Here is a 17,653-nt window from a genome sequence, read left to right on the forward strand (position 1 = left end):
GCAACTTTAATATCATTGCCAATGTCTGCATTCAGAGAGATAGGTCTGCCAGTGTTCCCTGTGGCCCAAGGGAACTCAACCAATTTCAGTCCCATATCCTGATCCAAAGCTAAATATTGCTTGGTGGGATTTTTTTTAAACTGTGTAATAGAAAGTTTTCCGGTGTCTTTCTTCTCCCTTTTAAATCCTGTCCTCTAGTGGATTTAGTCTTTCGAAAGCACCTGCTGGGATTATTTTGTACCATTGTGTCAAATCTAATCTAAAGAATAAGCTTTTTTTAAAAAATAATTCACATAGTTGGGTACTGGGATGCATTCACAGCTTTGTGGTGCTTTTTATACACAATTATGGAAGAGCTGAAACAATAGATCTTGTGAACATTCTCTAGAGGCCTTGAGGAGATGTACAGCAAGGAGAATGCTATGGACTCATTGCTGGAAACTAGGAGAGCATAAAGGTGTATTTCCCATAGGATGTGAATGTTTGGACCAAAATAGGAAGCTTTCTCCTTTGCACCCCCACCCAGCCTTTTCCTTTTCTCTATTCTCTGGAGCTATGGCAAATATTTCAAATTGTGGCCTTCCCCCCCCCCCCCCCACAAATGTTTCCTTTCTTGCTGTAAACATTGTTGGAAAACACCAGTTTCTAAAACAACTATTAAGAAGGAACTGGATATTTTTGACGTGAGAAGCCTGGAAACCTCTCTCTCTCTCTCTCTCTCTCTCTCTCTCTCTCTCTCTCTCTCTCTCTCTCTCTGTGTGTGTGTGTGTGTGTGTGTGTGTGTGTGTGTGTGTTTTGTTTCATTTTGGGGGGATTTTTTTTTCTTTTTTTCCCCTGCATGTTCTTCCTGTATTTCCCATTGCTTTGGCCTTATAACAAACACATGAAATCCCTCAGAGTGCATATTCCAGATATAAGTATTGATTGTTACTTGCCTTCCTGGTATAACTACAGCCTCTATTTTTAGAAACTTACTCTCCAGTCATTAAAAAATATCCTTGGCTGCTAACTTTTTAGATCACCTTTATTGCTACTATTCTGTCAGCTATTCAAATGTTTCTACTTAAGACACAGTCCTTAAAATATTAGATGTCTTCACCTTGTTAAAAGATAAACTGAAGCGTATTAAAATTTTTAAGACTTTATTTGAGCAAAAATCAATTTGAATCAGGCAGCATTTAATCTAGCAGATAGAATGGAGCTCAGAGGAACTGTACAAAATGAAAGACTTTTATAGGCAGAAGGGAGCAGGAACAAAGAAGTTAGTGTAGGCGAAAAAGCAGTTGGTTTTTGCAAGGTTACTTTCATTTAAACGATGGCAGAGATCTATCAGGCAGATTACCTAACTAGTACTAATCAAGTGATTCCTGAGTGGCTGGTTTAAAGTTCCATTACTGGGAGAGTTGAAACTATAATTGCCTTGGTTTGGTGTTGTGGAGCTTAGCATAAGTGACTCCATTTGGAGCTTATTGTCTAGTGTTTAACAACCATGAACATCAACTTTCTACTTGTGAATTTAGATGGGTTTTTATAAAGATGGGATAAGACAGGTTTTCTCATTCTTGTTTTAAGCTATGACATACTTGATATTAAAGTCTGTTGGGCTAATATTCTAGCCATTTGGTTTTAGGTTATAGAAAATTCACACTTATAGACCCAAGCTTCTGTGTACCTATATTAATAGCTATTTTATCTTCCATGGAATAAGAGAATAGAAAAGTGTTTTGAAAATATGACTTTTTTTATTTTGTGGAAATGCTCTAAATGTATGAAATGAAGAAGAGAAATGTCTTTGTCTTCATATGTTTAGCTCTCCCGTTATGATCTCTTAGCTTTCCCATCTTCGCAATCAAATTATCTACATATGCTTGTTTGAGGATGGAGTCTGCCTTGGTCATACATCTTAGAACCTTGAAAAAGAACTATAAGGGCTTAAAAGAGTATCCAGCAATCCCTTTAGATTGGAAAAAGAAGTCAAGGTTGCAAGGTGGTAGACATTTCTGGGTGGGGTGAGTAGAGTCACAAAGTCAAGGAAAGGAATCTGAATTTCTTTCTCTAGGGCCATAACTTTAGGGGGATATTTGTAATCCTATCAAACTTGAAAGTGAACTATTTTGTGCCTAGAATACTTTTTGTCATGTAAGGGACCCAGAAAAGCGTTCAGGACTTGGGAAAAGTGTCCAAAATGTTCTGCTGTTTAGTTATCCACTTATAGTGTAATGACTGTATGTCTAAAAATGCAACTTCATAGTCTTGTGACTTGAGGTATCTGGATAGGCACATACCAGAAAACAGTGAATTGAAAGGAAGAAGTGAAGATTAAGAATCTATTATCTTTGATCCCGTTGTCAGTTCCTACTTGCCCTTGTGTGCAAGTATGAAGCCATGAACTCTAAAACTGAGAAATGCTATTGTCACACTTCTATTGTCCTATAAGCTTTGATTGACCTGCCACCACTACTAAAATCTGGATTCCTGAAGCCTAAGGCCATCTGGTACTTAAAGTCTGTTCTCACTACCCCTGACACACTTTAGAGCTGCAAAATACTAAACTGTGGCTTCCACCCCTGTGCTTGTGTGCTATACTCAGTCTGGAATGTTCTTACACCACTTCACTAGGGCTAGACGTTAAGCATTTTTGAGGACTCAACTTGGGTGATGGCTTCTCTAGAAAATCTTCCCTGACTTGCCAGTCTGGGTTAGACCTTGCCTCTGGCTCCCATGGTACCCTGTGCACACTCCAGCACTGGCTCCTATGCTACATTGCACAAGTCTATGCTCCACTGTATATACTATGAGGTCCTTGAGGAGAATTAGTGTGGATTTTCCACTTTGTTTTCCCTAGTGGCTGACACGTGATAATCTCCTATATTGCTGGGAATGCAAAAATGGAAAAAAATAGTTTGACTCTAAACATACATCCACTTGTTGACTCAGTGATTATATTCTGAGTATTTGCCAAACAGAAATGATTGCCTGGTCCCCAAAAGAACATGCATAGGCATATTTATGGTATCTATTCATAATAGCTATATATTGGAAGTAATCCAAAACCATCAACAGTAGAATGTATAGTATAACAGTACAATAGAACACATCAATAAAAATAATGAATTATTGTTACATACAACAGCATGGGTGAGGCTCATGAAAATAAAGCTCAGGAAAAAAAAGCCAGACACAAAATAATAAATATTGTATAATAGTTATACAGGCAAATATTAGTCTAGTGTGATGAAACAAAAAAACTTAGCAATGGTGATAAAAGTCAGAATAATGGTTGCCTTTACAAGAGAATGAAAGAGATGATATTGACTAGAAAAGGTGATAAGGAAACCTTCTAGGGTTCTAGGAACGTTTTATCTCTTGATCTTTTAGCTGGTTCCATGGGTATATAAATATGTAAAAATTCACCAAATTATAGATTAAGATTTATGCACTTAAATATTCATATGTTATACCTCTGTAAAAATATTAAAAAATAAAAAATAACTGGGGAAGCCTGGGTGGCCCAGTTGGTTAAGCACCTGATTCTTCTTGATTTTGACTCAGGCCATGATCTCACGATCGTGAGATTGAGTCCTATGTCAGACTCCATGCTTAGTGTGGAGCCTGTTTGGGATTCTCTTTCCCTTTCTCCCTCTGCCCCTCCCCCACGTGCTCTCTCTCTCTCTCAAAATAAATAAACATTTAAAAAACAAAAAATAAAAAAAATAAGAAAAATAAGAAATATGGCTTAATAGAAAAATGATTTGTTGGGGCTTTTGAGTATTGGAGATTTTCATCTCACAATAATTATTTGTTTATAATTTTTTATAATTCTGAGTTTGATTGTAGATATTTAAAACTTGAAACTTTGGTTTATAGTCATAAAATATATTGGTAATTTATAATTCATTTATATCTTTTTAGGTTTTATCTCAACTTTGTTACGGAAGAAGTAGAAAATCCTGAGAAGTAAGTGGCCATATTTATTCTGAAATATTTATGAGGAATAAAATGTAAGATTATAGAGTTGAAAAAGTAGACCTAAAGAAGATCCTTAGTGTGGGCTAATTAACTTTATCATCATCATCATTATCATTATCATCATCATTTTCTCAGGGAGATAAAATTTTATTTGACTTTGTTACAGATTATATGTAAACAACTTTATTGTATATTCCACATTCAACACTAAATTATCTGATAACCTGAAGATATAAAGTTATCATATAGTTATGTTTTAGATAACCAATTTCATAAAAGTCTACATATGTTACGTATGTTAACGTATGATAAGTCAGCTGCCCACAAATGTTCTGTAAGACATGAGCTCCAAAAATGGATTATTTCTAATAATTCATGTGAGTTTTTTCATAACTATTCTATTAAAGAGAATAATGCAGTTAATGAACAATTAGTTATGAAAGCCTAGAAGTGACTGTAGAATATTATAAGAACTTACAAATTTTAGTAGCTAGATGATTGCTTTTACTTTTTGTTCCTAGGTAATACTTTTGGTGATTAGGTAATTTGATGATGATCTATATAATATTCCTAAAATGAATTATTTTTAATTCAGGACTTAGACAAATGAATTTTGTGATTTGCATACAAACGCTTGACTTTATACAGCAAAACAGCATAATCTATGGGCAGAAGAGGGAAATTTTAAGAAGTACAATGTAAGATATGGACAGAATTATAAAGTAATTTAATTCATCTGACATTGATTTTACACCTACCCTATTTCAACCATTGTGGTAGAAATTTCTTACATGACGATAAAACTTATATTTAAGATTTTATGGTCTAGTCACTTAGTCAAATGTGTAAACAAATGAAAGTAACATAGTATGATGCCATCATAGATTATTTACTCATCTGACAGAGAGTAAAGGAGGAAACACTTAACTCTGTCTAGGGGGATATACCTATACCGAGTCTCAAATGATAAACAGGTATTTTTCAGGGGAGAAAAAAAAAACAGGAAAGAATGAGAGAGAGAGAGAGAGAGAGAGAGAGAGAGAGAGAGAGAGAGAGAGAGAGAAAGGGGAAAGGGAGAAAGACTTCTGAGAAACAAAACATGTACAAAGATGAGTCAGTATAAAATTGCCTAGACATCAGAGACGAGGCTCAAGTGTTCACCATTCACTTTAAGGTAGACTGAGAAATCCTGGGACTATGTCTGTCTGTCAGGAGATGGTAAGCCAGTTAGATCTGGCGAAGTACCACGTCAGAATTTTGAACACGCACACCAGCAACTAAGGTTGAAATGACGTCTTATACCATCTGATTCAACCGTTACACAAGTCAATATGTAATTTAAACATGTGAAAAGTTTATTTTATTGAGAAATATGAGAAATTTATGATAGTACTTTCATATTTAGAACTGGAATTGTGGTACAGTACACGCATTTACCGGGAACTAGTATCTTCTAGCATTCCTTTGAAATGATAAGCCACTTTCTGGCTCTAAATCTATTGATGACACAGATAAATAGGTTGCCCTGTTTTTACTATTTTTGAGAAGTGTGTAAATGGTAACACAGAGAAAAGGCTGTTCTTACTAGATTTTATATATGTAAAATATTTATTGGAGTTCCATTGCAAAGAAGAGATTACTATGGTTTATGTCTTTTAAGTTTAAAGGCATTTTAAAGAGTCTAGTTACTAAAAACTAGTATTAGAGAATATTTCTTATGTAAAAAAAAGGCAAACTGTAGGTTTGTGGATGTGACCTATAATGTAACATTTATTGTATGGTACATCGATGGCATAGAGATAGCTCATGTTCTCCTGTAATGGTATTTAACGGTTTAAATATAGGTCTATTTGCTGTGTATACACTACTCTTGTGTATATTGAATATATTTTAAACCTATTTATGCCATAATTACCCTGATCTGAACTTCTGATGTATTCTACAAGAATAGTATGCTTTTCAAGATTCTCTCTTTCTTTCTTAAGGGTCTTATTTTCACACATTGATAATGTCTGTGATTATGTACAACTACTAAAGAACAGTGATGTATGCATTCAGTGGTTTTTTGTTGTTGCAAAGAAGTTTCCTCATCTCGAAAAGTGAGAATAATTGTAGCGCTTACCTCATTGGGTTGTGGCGATGAGTTAATACGTATAAAGTACTTAGTTTTGGGACTGTACTTTTTAATCACTACATAATTGGTTGTTGTTACTATAATTATATTTCCTGATTGTAAGAACAACATAAAATGTTACTCACATAAGAGTATTTCCTAAGCAACAATATCCTAGCCAATTCTCTTCAGTGTTTTTGAAAGAAAAATGAAAAGTATTTCACACCTGTTGAAGCCTGTTCTATAAACTTTCAGCACTGAAATTGAATATGTATTTTATGATCTCTCCTATTCTTATGTACAGATTTCATATAACATTTTATATTTAGAGAAAATAAGACATTTATAATAATTTAAAAGTAGCTATCAAAACTGATTTAGACTGATTATTATCACTGGTTATACCAGATGAAATGTTTTCATTTTCTGGAAATTATGATTTTGCCAACTTCATTAAATATTCCTAGAATACTTTTAATTTGATATTTTAAGGTCTCAAACTAAGGAATTTCTCCGGAGAAATTAAGTAAGAATCTGTGGAATTTGGGATCGAGATAATTAATAATTGCTAATACTTAAGGTGAAGAAGGAAACCTCTGGTACCTTTTTGTTCTGTTATACAAGGTACTCAAATATTCAGTTTTTGTCTGAATGATTCTGTGTAAAATTTAGCTAACAAATTTATTTTCTCAAAGTCAGAATATGAGAAATCCACAAAATCCCCTTAATGAAAAGTAAAGATTAAATTTGTACTGTGTATTTATCAAACCAAAGAAGTTCAAGCTTTTAAGCAACGTATTCAGTGTCTTAATTTTAAAAAATAACATTTCTCTATAAGGTTGGCAATCAGTCCAGGTCTTTTAAAACTAAATCTTATTTTTTAAACACAAAGAATGATTTGGGAAGTATTTATGGTTGAACATAGAGAACAGATGGTAAAATTATGTGAACCTCATCCAGATGTGTAATTTGTATTATTTTGTAGGTAGATACAGCTCCAAAATGTATTTAGTTACAAGGGAGAGTAATTAGAATTCCATCTCCTTTGTGACATGCCAAGATAAATGTGTTTCCCAATCAGTCACGGGTGCATGTGTCCAGGTGTGCTGCAACGTGTAACTTTCTGGCAGCTGGTGAAATGAATCATCAGCTGAACATACAACACCTTTTACTATCCTTCTCCACCTAGGCAATAAAATTTTGCTACAATTGTGCCCTAATAGAAAAAGTGATCATTAATTTAGATCACTGAAAATAACAATGTGATTTCAAATATATAGACTGTAGAATGAGGTTTCATGATCACAATGGACTGCCCTTTACATATACTTTAATTTCAGTGGCGATTTTTTCAGATTACCTAACATCACTCTATGGAGTTATTTCTGAACTGCTATTATGAGAATGACTTATAGAACAGCTCCCTAAGTGTTATCACAAGTGAGAGGTAAACTGAGAGATTCATGGAATCAAAATAACTAGCTCATGACTTCTTTCTTCTGTTAGGTCTCAGTTCCTCTTTAAAGCTTTTAAAGCACTAATCCTAAAAATTGGGGCAAAGTCCCTGCTATATGATTACATTTATAAAGTTAAAAATGTTGCCGGTGTCCTTTTATAATGTTTTCTTCTCTAAGAGTGGCTTTAGATATATGGGAGTAGCAATCTTTTAAGAGGCATTTAACATATTTATGTAAAATGACAGTAATTATCACTGAAACTTTTGTAATAATATAAAAATATTACATTTAAAAATTATCTATAGCATGGTGGCTGACTCTCTAAGAGTAAAAATAGTATTTTGCGGAGTTGGAATGTCCAAAGTTTGGATCATGAAGGTGATAGAATCCCAAAGAATCTCTGAAATTTAAAATGCCCCCCCAAGAAATGAAATGGGTAGTAGTAATGATTGGCAATGTGTACATTTGTTTTTAAAAACCAGTGTTTTTATTTGCAAATATAATGAGTTTTGCCTTATGACATTATTTGTGTGGCGACAGTGCAATCTATCATTGTTCACAAAGTTACACAGTGCAAAGAACATATCATTGAGATGTATAATGTTTGTAATCCTGCCCTTCAATTGATAAATCATGTCTTGTGTTGATGAAAGCCAAGAAATGAATTGCTTTTCTTTGACCTTGGGGGTCTGAGATTAGTCAGTTTGTCTATTAGACTTGTTCCAGTGTTCTTCTCACTTCATTTATTCCTTCTGTCTTGAAGAGTTGGAAATAGTAGACTTGGTGAAAGTCAGTAAAGCTTGATATCATCAGTCATTTTTGAAGAACAGGCTATCAGCATGGTCTGAATAATCAACTTTAATAGAAGGTTTAAATAATCAGAGTGTCATGTTTAATTAATACTTTGCCTGCTTTCAATTTATATTAATTGATGCCTGAAAGTCATTGCACCTTGTACCAACGATAACTTGGAAGAGAAACTTGGCTTGGGAAAAATGCCCAAAGACCTTTAAGGCAGTGTAATTGATCAGACTGATTCATAAATGGTCGATAATCACGTAATTTATATTCAGTTCAAATGTTGCCATTCTAAATTCTTAGTATATATGTTTTTATTCCTATTGACTTGTATTAAGCCAGTGTAAAGGCACTTATTAATAATATCATACTGTTTTATCAGGCCCATTGCTTATAGGACATGTAAAACTGGTAACCTGATTAAAAAAACACGGCAAAGCAAAACAATCTAAAAATCTTGTCCCAATGTGCTATAGCTAATTGCATGACAAAACATTAAAGGTTGATTTGAGGTCTTTTATTTTGCATTTTTGGCATTTTAAGGATGCAGTTTTCTGTTAGAGGCAAATTTCATCTTTATATGCTTTATAGCTTTCTAACAGTTGCTAGAAAATAGCATATAATGTCTTGACTATGTATGTGTAGATTATAGTAATGTTATGATTTTTTATTACAAAGCAAGGTTCTCTGCATTCTTAGACCATTTCTAGAGTTTATTTTACAAATACTCAAGTGATATATGTTCTTAAGGTATATAAACTAATTTCCCAGAAAATTACCTCACTGTAAATAAAGGCATTTAGAAAAATCTGGACTAGTAAGCAGAATTAATTTGTAAAAGTATTTGCTGGAGGAATCTCTCAAAAATGATTCATTCATTTTATGCTAATTGAGTTAATACATAAATTGAATTTATACCCAACTTAACAAAGATTTCTTTGGCAAAATGAGGCAGCACTTTATTAATAACAATAAGGAATTGTTAGAATTATCTTAATATGTGACAGTGCTTCTCTTTAATCATTGATAATTGATACCTAAGTTAAGCTCATTCAGTTTTGTGCATTCCTTCTGGAAATACATGTAAAAAGTTTTGTGAATCCATTTTTCAATATATTTCAAAATATGTGTACAATTATACTGGTTGAGCAACTGAGGCAGTTGGTCGGTATCTGGCCAGACGTCACAGAGAAGAGATGGTTCTGTGTTCAGAGAACAAGGTTACCAAGTTACTCTTCCTTGCCCTTGCTCAGTCTAAAAATTTCTCACTGATGGGACATGTAGTTGATATTCCCTAGGATCGAAATTCTTGCATTTCTCAGTTTCACATATGTCTTTATTAAGGATGCTAACCCCATTGTGTGGCCAAAAAATTTGAAGGTCAATGCTTTTGATTGTTTTACATCCTTTCATAGTACTTGTATCTAAATTTGAATTTGAATTTTATTGGAGCTTATATTTTGAGTTTAGAATCATGAACTCATGTTTTAGGTACAATAACAGCGGCTGTCTTAATTTTACTTTATGTTTCTGTTTCCTTTCATTATTTACAAAATAAGAGACCACAAATGGTATAATGAGTAGAATCAAAGAATTTGAGAATTAGAGGGGACCTTGAATACTATGTAATCTAGCTTTCCACCAGATGCATGAATGTCTTCTATAATATCTTTTAACAGATGTAATTCATATAACATAAAATGAGAAACTGACTATAACTTCCCTGAGCTGGGCTACAATTATTTTTAACTTTCACATGTTGATTAGGAACCTGCTAATTTCTATGACCATTTTAAGGTTTGATGAATGTTGGTTGGGTGGCATAAATAGAGTAGGGCAAATGTTTTGACTGTAATAGGTACAACCCAGATGAGAAATTGAATGACATTAAGTCAGAGGTTACAGAGTTAGAATCCTTTTATCTGAAAGGAACTACTTTTGCAATCAGAAGTAAACGTCAGTCATTACATTGTCTCCTGTTTTTGAGTTCACACTTTAGCGACTCCCCTCATCCATATTCTCATTTATGGAAATCAGCTACTTTTCTCTGTGCCTGGATTTGAATATTAATGTTTGTACCCATAAAGTGGCTCATAAATACCTTTTACATTCTGGGTTATACTTGGTGAAAAACTTCTTAGACCACTAATATCTAGTCTGTGGCCTGCTGCTTGGCATTCATTCAGATACAACGTTGTTTAAGATCCTCACAAAAATAGAATACCCTGTGTTGTTCCTTAGGCACAGAGACAGTATGCATCCAGGCCATTATATCTGCACTGGCCAAACACAAGAATGGTTTTGTTAATTTTGTTCTAGTCATTATCAAACATTGACTCAGTTTATCGATCTACTCAGGAAAATGAGCAACTTTTGAATTTGTATAGGCACAAGCTAAAACAGTATTGCCAATGTAAACATCTAAAATGAGTCAAATGAAGTCGAGACTTTCCAGTAAAGAAAGATTTCCTTCACTTTTATGAACTGTGGAAATATTTACTTACTGAGTCTTTGAAAAGAGTACTCATTTAGAAAATCAAAATTCTAATACTGTCTCCTCTTAACTAGCTGTTTGACCTTGGGCAGGCCTCCACGTTGCTTCTGAATCTTTGTTTACCAGTTTTAAATAGAGGGTGATAATCCCCATATTAAAGTTCTCATGGGGTTGCGAGGATAAAATATGTGAAATTCAAAAATGTTAATGAGTTCGGCAAGTAATACACAAATGCCATCTGCAACCAACACCCATATTCTTGAAAGATTACAATATTCATAATTTTTGAAAAAAAAATGAGAGGATTAGCATAATTGTTTTATGAACAGGGGTGCCTCTTCTACACACATGACCTATTAATCAGCTTGAAAAGTTGTTCTGCATCATCAGCAAAGAACCCAATCATTAGTAGTTAAAAGGTTCAAAAGATGATGAGAACTGCTTTTTATTTAGTAGTCTCTGATCTCCCTTAGGTGGCAATATGCTCACTCATCATAATCAGAATATATTTCTTGGCAGAATTTTTTTTCCTTCGAAACCAAATATTTGTATGCCCACACCCACACTGTCACCGTCACACTGCTGGCTGATGGTGCGGATATAATGGATGGACTATTTGTACTTCCACTGCAGCGACTTATTTTGAGGTTCACGATCTTACCAAGAAACTCCTTTATGAAATCTGCCAAAGAAGGTTTTGACCTGAGTGGCTGGTGTCATGTATTTAAATTTTTATTTTTATTTCCGGCAAAGAAGCTATGGGATTGTTCTAAAACAGGAGAACACAGGTGTTAGTTTGTGCCCCCCCATATGTTTTTTTTTAAGATTTATGTCTAATTTAAAAATGCACAGCCTTCATTAAAAATATAAACAGTGTTTGTTGTCTGAGTGATAGATGGATTACAAGGTAGCACTTCAGATTATTTTTAATAAGATGATGTATTTTATTTCCATTCCTCAGTTGAGAAAGTTAAAGCTTTGAGAAGTGAAGTAACTTTTCATGGCCCTGTAATTAGTACATGAGAAGATTAGGATTATAATCCATGTTTGATATAATGTGATATAATGCATGGATTGTTTGGATTCCGAGCTCATACTCTTTCCAGCATGTCAACTAGTCTCTTTGAGAGGCAAAGCAGAAGTGACCCATGGGTGTACAAAGTGTTGTAATGACTAAGAAAGTAACTTTGCTGTGGAAGGGGAAGTTGGAAGAAGAGTAAGATTTACAAAGGTAGAATAGAGAAATAAAACTATTTCAACAGGGGATGGGCACACACAAAGCCATGGTTTCAAGGAATAATGTGTAGACTGCTCTAGCTAAAGAAAAGATTGTAAAGAAGAGAAGAAGGCAAAATGGCGGTACGATGTGGATGCTGGTATGGGATGAGCCTCCATTAGAAGAATTTTGGACCTGATCCAGTAGCCAATGGGATGTGGTGAGTGGTGGTATGGTACAAGTTTTTGGTCTATGAAGTTGTGTTTAGGGAAGATGAACCTGATGGCAGTTTCAGTGGATTTTCCTTTTTTTGACATATGTACAGTTTAAGGAGAGTTATAATCCAAAAGGTCACATTTAAGTCTTGTTTTATGTTTATTTTCAATAAAAGCAAATGTCTGTGAAAAGTTAATTGCCTCCTGGACATAACCCATTATTACAGTCAGACATGGTGGCAAATCATGTGATAGAATTTTCTGGCAAATAGCATCATAATGGCCACATTGTCCCAGCTCAAAGATATGAACTAAACTGCTTAGAGAACATGGATGAGTCAACGTGGTGTTCATATACTCTTGAAAAAATAGAGTTGTCTTCTTTTTTTTTCTTTTAATGAAAAAGATCGGATCATTTATTCTCTATGCCAGAGGAAGAACAATTGAAATCAAGTTAAATGAGAAGAAAGTTCATTTTCAGGTAAAATTATATTCAAAAGTATGGAAACAAGAGAATTGCATTAGGCATTGGAAATCCCAAAATAGAGAAAAAAAGAACTTACCATTTAGCCATGATTCTATAGATACTGAGGTGGAAAAATGAGGCAGACCAAGTTTGCCTAAGTTTGCTTCTAATTCTATATTTTGGTTCTACATTTAAGTCAGTGAATATATACGAACCAATGTGGGGCATCATGTACTGTGTTATGGTCTGTGTTATTGGCGAGGGATGTCACATGCTAGGGAGATAAAGGAAACCCTTTCTTAAATTTTAAGGTCAGATAGAATCCTAAGTCAAATTTGGAAATATTTCAAACAAGATGTGTCAAAAACCTGACTTTCACATATTAGGTATTCGAGGGAAGGGTGGGTTAAGGAGGAGAGGGAAATAGCAATGCCATTACAGGAGAAGATTTGGGCTGGGAACCAACAAGCACAGTGAGATTCACGTTGGTGTTGTGGAAAGAGCTCTGTACCTGGAGTCTCGTGACTAAAGTTCTAGTTCTGGTTCTAGAGTTATGTAATTTTGTGATCATAGCTATATTATTTATCCTCTCTGAGCCTCTGACTTCTCAGCTATGGAAAAAGAATGGTAGAGGATCAAATTATCAAATGTGTGTGATGATGAATCCTGACTTTTGTTTATTGTTCTTTATAATATGTGCCTAGAAGGTATAAAATGGTCTATAAACCTGTGTGCTGCAGGTTGTTGTTAGTACTAGTCTTTTTCTATGTGTTTCTTATTTGTCTCAAGAGTCTAGATATATATTATGAGGGAATTGCCTATGTAAAGAGGTATCTTCTCTGATAGGTCTATTACTTTAAGCATTAGACATTTCCAACAGTCCAGATGGATTTATTTATTCATAATAATAAATATTTTATGTTGCCTACCTAAGGAGAAAAAAGAGGGAGAGGGAGAGGAAAGGAGGAAAGAGAAAGAGAGAGAGAAAGAGAAAGGGGGAGAGAGAGATTTGTCATAACTTTAAAATATAGATATTCATTGCTTTAGCCATCTGTTAAATGGATATTCTAATGCTTACCTTGCAGAGTTTTTATGAGAATTAGAAATAATATACCGATGCTTCTGACAATACTTTGCTCAGTGAGGACACTTATTTAATGATAAACCATTTACTTCTTATTTTTGTTATGAAACATGTCATTGGCTCATTTGTAATCAAAGAGGGATTATCAGATCAGGATTTGTGAATTTGGCCAAACTGTTTGTTTGTTTGTTTGTTTGTTTCTTTCTTTCTTTTTCTTTCTTTCTTTCTTTTGCACTAGTTAAATGTTGGGTTTGAAATCCATCATTATAAGGTAAAAGACACCCTTGTTTGAAATACTTTGCCACGGGAATCACAAATTCTCTCAGTCTCAGAGTTAGGCATTTCTAATCTCTCATACTGGAGGTTGTTTTTCAAAAACATATAGTGCTTTGTTGGTTTTCTAAGGAGACATGCTCATAGCTTTTAATGGTCAGATGGTTTACCCGGATAACTGTTTACTACTGTGTCATTTTCTCATTTGTCCCTTTTCTCATTTTCTCTCTCTCTCTTTTTCTCTCTTTTAAAGTTAGATGTGTGGAACAGATAGGGAGAGCTATCTGTGGCAAAAGCTTGATAATAATCAATACTAAAGCATAATAGTTGAGAATGCAGTGATTAAATACCATGGCCACTGTTTCATATAGTGAGATATACAATATTACAGGGAAGATAATTTATGAAATTAAGTCTGTGGCATAGCACTCAGATATTTCATAATATGTAAAACTAAAGCTTTTGACATATATTCATTTATCACAAAATAAGAGAGACTAAAGATTATAAAGCATGACTTTGTGAGCAGTCATTTCTAGAGCCTCGTTGGTTGCCTCATCACACAGCTTTATATAGACCCCTCATATCTCACTTCCTCCAAAGTATCTCTCCTGTTGGCCTTTCATGATGTCACCTTTTTATTTTTCCCTGACATTCTACTGTCATGGTCATTCTTTTAGGGATAGATAGCAAGGGATGCGAAGATGTCTCAAAATTTCCAAGTTGTTTCAGTTTTCACGTTACCTGTGTGCACATAATAACTAGTTCTCCACTCGTTTCCCTTCTTCCATTCACATGCTGGCATGGCTGGCCTAGTTTATTAGACTAACTCACTGTTACAATTAAAAACACAGTGAACTTGACCTTGAGAAAATATATCACAAAGGCCTGGGATTTTTGAATTGGGAGGAAAGTAGCCATCAAATTTCCTATCCCTTTCATTGTAAAGAAAAAGAGTTGAAGCCAGAGAGATGGATTAATTTGTCTGTGTTTACATTTGTTTATATTTAAAATACTGATCCCTTTCTAGTCCTCTTTTCAAACATTTAGCCTTGTTGACTACAGATCTAAGAGTGATGGATATGGCAAGATTGTAGCCTCGAAATTAGCTGGGGGAAGAATGTAATCATTAGGAGTGACCTGTATGTTATTTGAGAATGGAACAAAACTGCTTTTTAAAATGTATAAAAGCATTAACATTTGCCTGCATTCGACTTTCTAAAGCTGTTTTTCAAACACGTAATGAAAGGGGTCCTAGGCTAGCTGAATTAAATAATCTATTCCAGGTCGTTTATTGAAGGTCATTTGGTTACAAGATTAAAACAGAAACTTTATGACTAGGAAATGCTGAAATGTTAGGATCCTGTAGGGAAATAGCTACTTTTTATTTTCTCTAACATTTTTTACAGATAAAACTGATTCTTAAAATAGTTCTGATATCTCTTTGGGGGGAACAATATTTAATTTTTCTGTATTGATATTGTCAAACAATCAAAATCTCACTTCCCATATTCTGGCCTGAGGCAAGCAAAAGAGAAATTGATATAGAAGACACGATTAACTTCATTTTGAGCCAGAAAATGACAAAAGAAATGAGTGAGATAGATAGCAAGAGGAGATCATGATTCGAAAAAGCTGTTTTGTAGCTGCTCAGGGTCTGGTGGAAGAAAGGTTAAATGTATTTTAAATGTATGTAAGTGTTTAGCTATTCGATCCTCGTAATGCCACGGCCTCTGGCCAAGGAGAGGTGATCAGTGGCAAATGCTGAGAGAAGACAGCTGCAGATTGAACTCAGCAACATCCCTCCCTGGTACACGGAGCCCTTTGTCTTTTTGGGCCACAACCTGAACTCTGAACTGCAGTGAGAGAGACAGCTTCAGCCTCGATATGTAGGTGCTTTCAAACCATCAAGTTTATGATGCAAGTCTGACCAGGCAGGGCCAGAGTTTCCTGTTCTCCAAAAGACAGGCTACTTCTGCTCCGGTGTTGCTGTTTCTAAGGCATCTCCCTGCACACTTCCCTCACCTCTTGGCCCGGCCTTCCCAGCTCCACATCTCCCATCCAAGAGGCAGCCCAGAGCACGGGACATCCTGACTATCTTGTTCTCATATTTCTCCTAACAGACACATCTTGTCCCATTTTTAAGTGTATAGGATACAAATTTCCACCTAGCAGTTACGGTCAGGTGATCCATTTAATCAACTAATTGAAAGGAAGCTTCTTTCTATGTATCCTGTACCCTATTAGAAAAATTAAAACTTTATGATTTTCATAGTATTTTTTCATAATGGTGTGTGGTCTTTCTTCATTTTAATAATAAATAATAGTTAAATTTTAAAATACCAAAAATTATGTGGAAGAAAAGTAAAACCACCTATTAGGTCATGATTACATAAAATAAAAACACTTGTTACTCTGATGTTTTGCTTCCCCTCCCCCCGTGCGTGTATGTGCGTGTGTTTGTTCCATGCACGTCTGTATTGCATTATATTACTTGGGATAAATGCACATATGCATTTTTCTTTGTAACTTTGGCATTACATTATAGATTTATGTGTTTGTTTACTGTCTGTTTCCCCTATGGGGGTCAGGGGGTTTACTGACACAGGACTCCATCTGTGTCATTCACTGTTGTATCCCCCGCAGCTCGATGGCACCATGAAGTCTGTCTGCCTCTAGATTTGCTCAGCTTTAGCTCTTTGTTTTTTTAGGTTTATTATTTATTTTTGAGACAGAGAGAGAGAGAGAGAGAGAGAGAGTGAGTTGGGGAGGGGCAGAGAGAGAGGGAGAAAGGATCCCAAACAGGCTCCACGCTGGTCAGCTTAGAGCCCGTCAAAGGGCTCCATGTCACGAACCATGATGCTTAACTGACGGAAGCACCCAGGCACCCCAAGTTTTTTGCACTTATTATTCATCTAGACCTATACTGCTTTTTTTCACTTAATGTCATTTCATTGGATTTTCCTAGATCTCTAACATCCTTGTAAACGCCATTTTTAATGGTGGTATAATATCTCATTGGGTAGGTATACCAACAATTACTCATGTTTCTGGGAGCATTAAAATGCTTCCAATTTCTTTTAGGGTGAAAGTGATGTATTATGCATTTAATATAGAAATCTTTTTGTATATTCAATTATTTTTTTAAGAAGATTGCTGAAAGGGAAGTACTGTGTCAAAGGTGATGGACTCTCAAAAAAGTCTCTTTTTGTGTTGCCAAGTTGCTTTCCAAATTGGGTACATCCGTTTCCTCACTCAACAGCAATAGTTAAGAACACTTAATTAGCATTGACTATAATTTACAAAAATCTTTGTTAATTGAAAAGCAAAAGTGATAGCTCATTGTTTTAAATTACATTTTTTAAATCACATATAAGGCTTAATACTTGTCCCAAGTTTAGTAGCTGTATGTGATTGCCATTTTGAGGCATGAATATTTGTAATTCAACAGAATTCTTTTTTTTTTTTAATTTTTTAATGTTTATTTTATTTTTGAGAGAGAGAGAGTGAGAGAGAGACAGAGTGTGAGCCAGGGAGGGACAGAGAGGGAGACACAGAGTCTGAAACA

The 17,653-nt window shown here is 34.7% G+C and overlaps 1 protein-coding gene across 4 annotated transcripts in view; it reads left to right on the forward strand.

The window, feature by feature from the left end:
• The window catches only part of SLC7A11 (solute carrier family 7 member 11), a 92,617-nt gene that overhangs the window by 25,159 nt on the left and 49,805 nt on the right, over positions 1–17,653 (forward strand). For all 4 annotated transcript variants that reach the window (XM_042983897.1, XM_007091800.3, XM_042983896.1 and 1 more), the window contains exon 6: positions 3,913–3,957. In XM_042983897.1, coding sequence (XP_042839831.1) covers positions 3,913–3,957 — 45 coding nt within the window. The remainder of the gene's footprint in view (positions 1–3,912; positions 3,958–17,653) is intronic.

Source organism: Panthera tigris, chromosome B1 (assembly GCF_018350195.1).
Source record: "Panthera tigris isolate Pti1 chromosome B1, P.tigris_Pti1_mat1.1, whole genome shotgun sequence".
NCBI lineage: Eukaryota > Metazoa > Chordata > Mammalia > Carnivora > Felidae > Panthera > Panthera tigris.